The sequence below is a fragment of the Dermacentor variabilis genome, chromosome 9 (assembly GCF_050947875.1).
Source record: "Dermacentor variabilis isolate Ectoservices chromosome 9, ASM5094787v1, whole genome shotgun sequence".
NCBI lineage: Eukaryota > Metazoa > Arthropoda > Arachnida > Ixodida > Ixodidae > Dermacentor > Dermacentor variabilis.
Window position 1 is genome coordinate 106,432,012 of NC_134576.1, and position 10,844 is coordinate 106,442,855.

The 10,844-nt window shown below is 46.8% G+C and overlaps 1 protein-coding gene across 1 annotated transcript; it reads right to left on the minus strand.

Annotated features, from left to right (window-relative positions):
• Window positions 1–204: 204 nt before the first annotated feature.
• On the minus strand, window positions 205–10,201 carry LOC142557223 (uncharacterized). The gene is made up of 3 exons (XM_075668921.1): window positions 10,117–10,201; window positions 2,832–4,686; window positions 205–766 (listed from the first exon to the last, which is right to left on the minus strand). Exons 1-3 carry the CDS (start codon window positions 10,154–10,156, stop codon window positions 469–471), a joined length of 2,193 nt encoding a protein of 730 aa, XP_075525036.1. The 5' UTR covers window positions 10,157–10,201; the 3' UTR covers window positions 205–468.
• Between the last annotated feature and the right edge of the window lie 643 nt (window positions 10,202–10,844).

Genomic DNA, 10,844 nt, shown 5'->3' on the forward strand with positions numbered 1-10,844 from the left:
CCAATCAGCGGCGCACAGAGAAAGTGCTTTGTGGCCCCGCTGCTGTACCAGCACCTTCGGGGGACAGGCAGTTCTGATATGGCATCCACGCGAAGCGACCTTAAAGGCTGGAGACATGCTTAGCTTTGTCGCCGCAACTAAGTGAAGAAACGCAATCTCCGAAGTCTTGGCAATTGTGCAAAATGAACTCCACAACAGCAGAAATGTGTTACAGCTTTGTTATTTCTGAAACCTTGTACTTGTTTCAAATGCACATTTGCTATGGAATCTGTACCATACTCTTAGCAAAGGGGAAAATCAGTCGGGGCACTGCTACATTTACTTCGTGCCTGCTGTCTATTCTGATAGGAATATTTTTTTGAAATCGTCAATATTCATATACGGGGTGCTGAATACTACTTTTGTCCATGGTTACAGTAGGCTCAGGTTCTCTGGGTCCTTGACAAAGTTTTTCACGGCCCAGATGTTTTAGATCCTGCAAATGCTGTCCTTGACATCGTCAATCACGAGGTATCGTCGCACGTGCCTCCAGCAGTCCTCGATCAGGTCATCCAGCTGCATACAGTCGTCGCGCGGCGGTGGGTGGCAAACGACTCGCTCCCTGACCACTCCGGCGGCCCGCATAAATCCGTCCATGCTTTCGGTTCTTTTCAGGCAGTCTCGCACCAAGACCGTGAGCTCTGCTTTGTCGATACGGGCCTTCATGGCAACCTCGTCCAGTAGGGCAGGATACCGGGAAACTCGCTCCAGGGCTCCGGTGACGTACCTGGACGTGACCAGTGCGGCCTTTGGAGTAACTGAAGTTCTTGCATGGAGTAGCGTGGTGTATACGGCTTTAAGCTAATGTACGGGATGTTAGCGGTAGTTTTTTCACCGGTTGCGTTCGGTGCATATTGAGAGTGTTCAATTGCGAAGCCGCGGCTCGGATGATGGCAAAAAGCAAGCTATGGGCAGCTCAACTTTCGAGGGAATAAAAAAAAAATGCCGCCCTGCTGAGCGAGAAGACGGGGGTGTCCATAAAAGAACAAAAGCGGCTGGCTCGAAAAGGAAAGAGTGTGGTTTGGGTCGGTCGTGTGACGGCGCAAAACAGATAGATGTCGGGTAGCCTGTTAGAGTATGAAAAGGGGTATCTAGAGGAACCTCAGACGAATGGGGTGGATGATTAGATGTTCTCATGAAATAAAGTTTGCACACATCCCATAGAAACGGCTAACGAATGCATGGGGAACTCCTGATCACTTGTGGAATCCATTCACCGTGCAGTGAACCCAAAGCCGAAGTTCCTATTAATTACGCATGAAACTTTGGAGCAAAAAAAAAAAGCACTGGGCTCATTCCTCGGTGCGTTACCAATGTGTGTCACATTACTTGCGAGAGCATGCTCAGATATGAGCACTGTTGAAGTGCTGTTGCAACTGTCGCCAGAATTGTCCGCTCACATCGGAAATACTTACTTTTTTGAAAGTTATCACGCCCTGTCATTCGCAAATTAGGGGTAAAGACCGCTCCGAGAGAAAACTATGGCAATGATAATCAACAAACAAGTACCATTATTTTTATATCTGACCTTAAGTTACTGCGCTCTTAAAAGTCGAGCTTTTAGGATGCGATATTCTACCTGCGGTACCTTGTGTATTGTAAGTGCCTGTGCAAAGAATTCCGCAGGACTTATCATAATAAGTATACACTTTCACTTGGCGGGCATAGAGTGCACACAGAATGAATACACGCAGGTGAAACGTAAACAATCGATGCATTCAAAATTTCCATTCTAAATGTATTCTCATAGACAGGAAATTGAACATACGTCTGCAAGGAAACCCTGCATGGCGACATTATTTAGGAAACAGTGCTTCAAATGGGGGGGGGGGGGGGGGGGTCCCCCAGTATTACGGTTTGAAACAAGTGCCCGAGTTTCGTTATGCTTGTTTGAAATTCAAAGCAAGCCGATTTCGCACAGGTCTTTGAAAGGAAAACGACAACCGCATATACGCGAAAAATTTCGGTGATAAACAATCCTTAAAAGAAGAGATAGCTCGAAGCCAAATTCAGTTCCTTAGTTCAAGTGCGTGTAGAACGCAGAACGACCATTAGATAACTGCTGAACACAATGGAAATATGTTTGTCACATGTAACAGAGAATAAATTCTTGCGACTGCAGGAAAATTACTCCCCTTTGGACCTAAAATATTTTGCATGAAATACTGGAAATAGCAAATAGGGAAAAAAACAAGCACGAAGAACTCATCACAATGACCATGTTAATGCGACTGCACTTAAACGACAGAGCTAGCTAACACACAGTTTTTTTATAAATTTGTCTGAACATGGTCATGACAAGGTGTTATTACTTGGCGTATCTTACTCTCGCAAGCACTGTGTTGATTAAATTTTCCATCCTTTTCTTGTGTAACTCTGGCACTCAGTAGATGCTCTAATACCCAGAGCGGCAAAAACTGAGCGGTTTACCTTAAAATCTCATATGTACCTTTCAAAATTTAACTTTTGTACATGTCTTTAGTACAATACAGTACAGTACTGTGTACAGTACAGTACAGTACAGTAGAGACCCTTCTCGAAGGGTCTCTGCTTCAGCTGCCTTTGAACGGGATACCGTTTACTAAAGCTGTATATTTTGGGGGCCTGTAGCTAAATTATTGTTTTCCTAATTAGTGCTGTATGTAGGTCAGGTTGCGAGCGCTCTTTGGCTAAGGAGCGGAACAGATTCAGGAGATGTGGCTGAGAGAAAACAGAAATGATTCTACCGCACTGAGAACGGTACGACACACTTTCTAACGCAAAGCGCCACGTCGTTTACCTCATATACTTACCTGTCGTAATCTGAAGCCTTCTTTATTCGAGCAGCTCGTGCGACCAGACCCGAGTTTCGCAGCGTCGTCTCTCGGACAGCCAGCCAGTCACCTGCGGCATCGGCCTCCACGTGAGCCCTGCAATGCACTTTCAACAACGTCCAGTTGTCCGCAATGCCCTTGGACAGTCGTCGCACAAAGGCGGTGGTGTCTCCCACGGTCTCGTTCGTAAGGACGGCCGACCTGATGCTCTGGCTTTGTTTAAGTGCATCAGCCAAGCCCTCCATGTCTCGAGTGGTCAGGCTGTGGTGGTAAAGTATCAGCTTCCTCAAGCTCTTGTTTCGAGACAGGGATTCTCGCACGACCGACCACCCTGGGTTCGCGCCGCGGGCCTCGACCAGTTGGACGTCATACGAAACGATCAGGTCGAGCTCTCGCAGCACAGTTGTGCATTTTAAATATTCGGCCAGTGGCATAAAGAGTCTCCGGTTGCCGCAGTCTACGCGGATGCTTAACACTGTCACGTGCTCACACCTTGGAAGTAGATGCAAAGCGACACCCAAAAAGTCGTCGGGTTCCAACGGGGACAAATATATCGCCCGGAATGCTTTGCAGCGTATCAAGTCCACGTCGGCTCTGTACTCGTAGGTTCCGATAGAAACTCTTTTGTAGGAGCCAGTTGCCGTGAGCATCGAGCAGACTGGTCGTAGCAGTTCACCGTTAAACCCTGCATCGATGTGGACCTTCTTTAGATTTCCATTTTGTGGCAGCGCCATGATAAATGCGGCCCATTGTGATGGGTGGAATATCTGCAGTGGAAGGCCCACTTCTTCCAGTGTACCATTTTGAATGACTGCGCGGAGCCAGCGGTCGTAAAGGGCGGGCAGCTCAGGCACGTGTCGAACTAATGTCGATAAGGTCAAGTTGCGTATTACCCGATTCTTGCTGATCACCCAAGCAACCAGCTCCGCGATTTCTTCGTCTCCGATGAACTCGTGGATGGAGAGCCTCTCGATACTCCTGTTTTTCAGCAAGCCTTCAAGAATAGCTTTTTGGGTTACCTTATTCAGCACCACGTCAAGAGTAACTGCATTTAGAAACGTAGTCGTGCCAAGGTATTCGACTAAGGCGTGGGAGTAGGAATCGCATTTGAATTCGCAACTCTGCAACTCTAGTTTCTTGAGCGCGGATTTGCTTAAGAATTCTCTGGCGAAAGTCTCCGCCGCCGGTCCTTGTACCCAAAAGCCGTTTAGATGTAGGCTCTCCAGAGACGACGAAGCCCGCTGAAGCGCCGACAGCGCTGCTACAAATCCTTCCGAGGAATCCTCGTGCGATAAGTGGGCCTCGCAGTGAAGTGTTCTAATATTTGTCAAGCTGGGTATCAATGCAGAAACGGCATTTAATGCTTTATGTCCCTGGATATCAAGTTTCACTGCCTTGATCCCTGAACTATGACGAAGAGCCTCCAATACGTAGAAGTCTGGGTTTGTGACGATGGAGAGCTTGAGATGGACGGAACCAATGCAGTGATGAGTCCTGAGCAACCATCGAAGACGGTCCTGGTTCTGTGGCAGCTGACGTAAGTGAACATTACCAGTAAAATTAACTAGGCACAGCTGGCCAGACATGTCCGCCTGTTCTCGCAGCTCAAAGTGGGATGCCAGAAGGAGCCTGTTCCAGGTGGAGAGCTTGTCGGCGATCTGGCACGTTTGGTTTGCGTCTCCCGTGCAGGGTACGCAGTGGTCGGTGAGGTCCCCTTCGGACTCGTTCGTGTCGGTGTTCAAGCCGGTCTGTTGAATACTGTTTGAGGTCATTCCTAGGTAGCCAGCAATGTCTGGCAGTACTCTCGCGGGGGCTTCGGAGTTTGCCAGAGCAACTGCGTATATATTATGATAAAGAAGTAGTGAAAACATTATTCCGATAATTAGGAAGTTTTTGCCGCCCCCTCCCCCTTTTAAGCAAAATTTTCAAATTTAGACATTTCACTTTTATCGCTGCAGTAACTCCTCGCATATTGCGTTCTTGACGTCGCGGTTCGGTGCCTGTTCACAGCGGCTGCATTCTGATTGCGAGTGAACACGAAAAGCATTTTCGTGTTTAAGTTTACCTGCATGTTAATTATTTACCATCCAATATATTTTAGGTGCTGATCTATCTCTGATGCCTAGAAACGCTGATGGAAGCGAGGGAAAATTGACACAAAGCGTATAGCTGCGCTCCTAAAATTGTGAAGCGAATAAGGAACTGTGGATTGCCGAATTATGGATTAACTGTTTAATTATTTACTATACGAAGTATTAACTCAGATTACATTTCATTGTTCTTTTCTCTACAACTGTATTCTCAATAACTAGAAACAATCTTGAACACTTGAATGCTCCAGTTTTTCCTGGTGGGGTATACTGGTGTTTGGACATTGCACGCTTTACGAGCCTCAGGTGGCCTAAACTATCAGCGACCTTTCGAACGTCACATCTGTTTACCCGTGTTTCGCTTTCTCCCGCCAAACCCGGCCATTTGATTTAATACCTAAGGACTACAGCTTGTGAAATGTCTCGCAAGAATGGTTAAAAATGAGGTGGCGACGGCTGCTTTTGGCGTTGCACAATCTCACAATTGTTGACGTGAGCTTTAGGCAAAACTGTGAGAGGGACGAGCTTTGCAAGAGGGGCTCGCGATTGCTGCTCTTGCAAAGATGTAAGCGATGGACACTGTGAAATACGACTTGAGAGGATCAAAACTCTAACCAGAAGTAAGGACAGATTAGCTCGCGAGGTATCGGAAACCTTTATCATGGAGAGAGGCGGCGTATGCCTCAGCGCCACGTCAGTCTTCCAGCGGCCCGATTACTTCAGAGTAATAAAAAAAAACGGGACAATACGCACTCTGCTAACCTTACTATATGTTTTTTGCGTGTATTCGGATTTTTCTGTAGTCTTGAATGCGCATGCGCTAAGTGCGTTCAATAATGATAAATTTAACGCGTATCTGTTTCAGTAAACATGGTTCGAGTCAGCGCTCGTCCTATCATGTCTTTCTGTGTATTCATCAAGGAATGTAGCGCTGGATTACGTTCTTTGGCTCGTGGACTCCCATTGAGATACACGAGAACTAATAAATCTGTTTTTACACAAATCACTGCACTGGTTATGTTGGTGTTGCCGCATTTAAATGAGAATGGTAAAATCGTATCACTGTAGGAAAGCAAATTTAGATTGAGGGCGTCAAAATAAACAGTGTCTTAAATTGTCAAATTGAAAAAAACAGCAACTTGTGTGCCGAGTTTCTCACTCAACAATCAAGAATGATATAACTGTTTAGACTGCGCATAATAATACATCTAAATAGGACAGAACTGTGATACATATTGCTTTGAAACATAGCACTAACTTTGAGAAAATTTCCCCAGCCCTTCTAATCATTGCAATAGTTGCACGTAAACTGTAAATTTAGATATTATGGGCGCTATACAGTAAAGCTATTCAAAGCTATTTCTATTGATTTGATGGAATCAGCTATCTATGGTTGCTCAAACATTCCTGAGCCAGCGCTACTTCGACTTAATGTCGTGCGACATCACTAAAGCCGGAAAAACTCAACAACGGATACGAACTATCCACGCTTACTATGCATTACTAGACCGAATGAACGAAAAGTAATTATTTTAGGTTCAATACCTTTTTGCCATTAGCCCTCCGCTGTTGGTGAAAGGCTTTCTGGCTGCGTCCACTTCGCCCGCCTGTCACGCGACGTTACAAAACAGCGAAAACCCACCACACCAGACTGACGACTGCGCACTAAAAGCTGCATTGATATGCCGAACAAAACTGAATTTTCCTTTCAGCATAGCCGAAGACTGCCCTCTTCTGAAAAGAATAGAAGGTGGCTGCCCGGCGATCTCTCCGAATCTGGCTACTCTGAGCTGCCGGAGAAAATGGATTGAATTGCGTATAGTAAACAGTTTCACGCGACAGTGCTACGTTGCCGGGCCCTTTCGGGACGTGTACGACATCTCTTTGCCAAGTTTTCTTCACTGAAGATCTCTTTTAGCAGCATTTTTTGGCATTCTGTTGTACTGCGCGGCGATTCTCGACCAGCCACATAAAGTTAGGCAAGGAAAAGCGGGCCAGTGGCTCACGCCGGCACCAACATCTCCATTCGGTTATGTACTTTCACTGCTCTAGCTCGGCCCCACCGAAACCCTTTGCAGTGCTTCGTGCTCCCTGCCTTCTTGTCAGCGAATCAGACAAGAAAATCCTGTCAATGTAGACAATGCTATTCACTTTGGAAGCAAACAAAAGTAACTTTCTCTGAACAACGAAAAGAAAAAGGGTTAACCGAGGGGCCTGATTTTTATTCATCATATCATGAGAGTGCAACAAACAAGGACACCTTCATACACCTTCTCTGAACAAGGAAGGCGTATGACTGGGCTGTCCATACAACGTAGCGAGTCACCGCCCGATGCTTCGCGTTGGCGGTTACGTAAACTTGGCGTCAAGAGATTGGAATAAAAACAGATTGGAACATTTTTACGTTATAGGGTCCTGTATTGGTCCGCTTCAGATGACCTACCAAACGCAGTTTACAGAACCACGACATTCGTGCACATTTGCGCGTCTGTTAACTTCATGTTCCCATTTTTTCTAAAGCTTACCAGTTTTCAACAGCATTTGAAAAAACTTCCATGCCGTAAATTAAGCTTTAGCTTTTGATGCATTCACTAAAGTTTACCTTTCTGTCTCATACGCAACAAATTTTATTGAAATTTGTCCAGGGGCTGTCTCATAATATTTTAAGCGCTTCACATGTATTTAAAGAGACGGAGATGGCACCAAACGAGCCTCTTTCTTTTTTTACTTGATTTGACATACTTTTTATTCTGGACCAGAATCAGTCGTTCATTCGCGTGGGCGTGAAATTTTTCTGTCAGAAAATTACCCGTTCCGCAACCTAAGTCACAGCTTACCAAGACAGCCTTTGCATCTTTCTACAGCAAGAAACTACGGGCAGTTAAAGATGCTCCGAAAAAGTAAGACATTGGCAAATGTTTGCACTTTAGCGAGGTTGTCGGCGTTCGTTTAATAGCAAAGGATCTTCCCAGAAATAAGGGAAATCCCAAGGACAACCTGAATATCACAGGATGAACGGTTTTTACTTGAAAGCGCGACCACTTCGTCCTATTGTGACGCAGAGTAAATCGCTTTTGGTTCAAAGCCTACAATCTGAAGCTGAATTGATGAAGGTGGCCAAATGAAAGAATGTCTCTGAGAATAAGCGTCGCGTCTGCGTCAGTCGGTAAGCGTTGGCCCGTCAGGGAAACGAACACGGGAAATTCCAAAGATAAAGTGTCAAACGTATTCTTGCCAACTGCAGCGTTTGTGGTCCTCGCTTCTCTCGCAACAGATGGCGTTGACCTCGCACTTCTCGCGCTGGGACTCGCGTTCTTGCGGGAGCGCGCGCACTCGCGTAGCTCCTTGCGTCGCAGCATGATGATGATAGTGATCTAAAGAAAGTAAAGACGCTTGATTCTGCAACCCGTGAGGGAAGCAGCACGCCCATGCCTCGCCTGCTCTGCCTACTTTTTCTTTTTTAGCACGTCATTCTCAGCCTACATCAGCTGCAACGCTGTGGAATCTACGCAAGTAGTCCGGTCACCCAAATGTATCACTCCGCGCGTTTCCGTCTGTGCCTCGTTGCGCGCCAGCGGCGTTTTCCTCGCGCGAGAATTGCACGTGAGGTCGCCGCGACGGGCTGCAAGTTAAAAAAAATAACCAAAAGCAAATTGATTTGAAACAATGCGTTAGCAGCCGCATAAATACATCGATTGTCTCTAAGGGTAAATCTTTTTTTTTTTCATTCAGAACTGCGCTCATATAAAGAAAAGCTTTGCGAAAATCTGGTCAAGAAACATCGAACTATTTCCAAAATGCGAACGCAGCCACTCAATAAAGTATCTCTAGCGTCCACGGCGTTGCACCTGATGCATGAAACGGAATATAGGTGCCATGGGGAAATCCGAAGCGGCCACACCTGCTCACCATAGGCAACTTGCTGCTATGCGCCGTTACGCATAGGCAAATGTCGGTCACTAAGTTGGGACTTGTAATTATGATTACTGTTAACGCTTCCCGTTCCTGCGCGATTTGCATAGCGGAATCTGGCGAGCGCATACGAGCTGTGGCTTCGTTCTGCCGAAGCTCGAGTTGTCGCGAGCAAAGACGACGATGAAGGAGCACGGGACACACGTGCCAAAAATGTTTCGAAGAGCCTGGCTGGCTCTGGAACCAGGCAAGTATGCGTGCTGTCGGTGCCTCATATAATGGCACGGCCGCGCTGCTGTGCTCGCGTTCCAGTGTCGCCATGCTAATGGTTAGAGTGCCGGGCTGGCGTACGATACTCGACGGCAGAGGTTCGGTTGCTCAATCGGGCGCACATAATTTTCATTTTATGAGAAAGAGACGGGACAGGACCCTACCTGTTCTCCGTTTCATACTCAGCGTGCAACGCCGTGGAAAACTAACGCAAGAACTTCGACAGTCTAACCTCGGTATTGAGAAATGCATCTTAAACTGAAGCCGGCGTGCTTGACTTGATATAAATGACGCTTGCGCGAACGTGCCGAAGACGCTCCCTGCGTTTCCTTCGTGCCTTCATGACGGGCGTCATATACAGTAAGTCAAGCACGAGCTTTGAGTCAAGATGCATTTCTGAACACGGGGGTACATGTACAACTACAGGAATTTCGAGATTGAACGTTGATGGTTTGCACGTGTTCGCATCTCCAAGAGGCGCACGAGAAGCCGCAGCGGGCTGGAAATGAAAAAAAAAAAAGAAGACAGCGAGAAGGAAGACAACGAAACGTAAAAGGATCTCAAACAACACAATACCTATAGTAAAACATACTGCGCGTTAATTTCTAAGGATGTAAACTTTTTTTTCGCTTAATGCTCACCGTAAATAGACAACAATTGTGGGTAATTGCTGTTCGAACGCAGCAACTGCGAGAAGCATGACTAGCTAGCATCCACGACTTTGCAAGCTATGTGTGAAACGGAGTACACAGTGTGTATACGGTGTACACAGGCCTGCACTGTTTCCACATTGCTTTCAATGTTTTCACCAACACGCTGCTGCTTCGCATTCCTTAGGTGACCTGTCCATTAAGACTACCGCTGCAGGATAACTTGACACGTTTCCCACAATAACAATGCCCTGGGAACAACGCATCGCGTCAGCTGCGGGTTACGTTAAAGACGTCCACCTATTTGAGTTGTCTTAAGCGGAAAGTGCATTTATTACTCACCGAAGCAGTTACCACGATCGGGACAACCAGGCCACACCATTCAGGGCTAGATACGATGATGTCTTGCTCCTTGGCAGTGTTGATGATGATACCTTGTAAAATGGCACAAACCCACCTAGAGAAACGATGATGTTTGATGTCGAGCATGTAGCTCGTATCCACTGTGGGAGAGTGGTCGTAAGATGGATGGATTATTCGTCGACAGTCGCACAGAACGACTACTTTGTACCGACTGCGGAAATCGGGCTCTTACCACAAAATGTGTCAGAAGTATTAAATTAACTAGAGGCTTTATTTGACTGCTACACAGTCGATAATTTTCCGGGTGTATTTGCGCCTATATAACGGATGATCATTTGAAAGTTTTAACGCGACAGCGTTAAGGAGCTCGTGTCGCAGAAAAGCCGGTGTCGTCGGTGTCGTCGGCGTTGGCCGTGAGCGATAAATCCCAGCAGGCACTTCATGAATAAAAAACAACTTGCAAGATGGGCTGGGTGGGAATCGAACCAGGGTCTCCGCAGTGTGAGACGGAGACGTTACCACTGAGCCACGAGTTCGATGCTTCAAAGCGGTACAAAAGCGCCTCTAGTGAACGCGGTGTTGCCTAAGAAACGAGCTGCTTCTGAGGCTCAGGCGTGCGTCGCTTGCTCAGGCGCACATTTCGTTGTCACGCTGAACGCTGCTTTGCTCGACGCTCACCGCGTCCGATGCGGGGCGCGTAGTCGCTG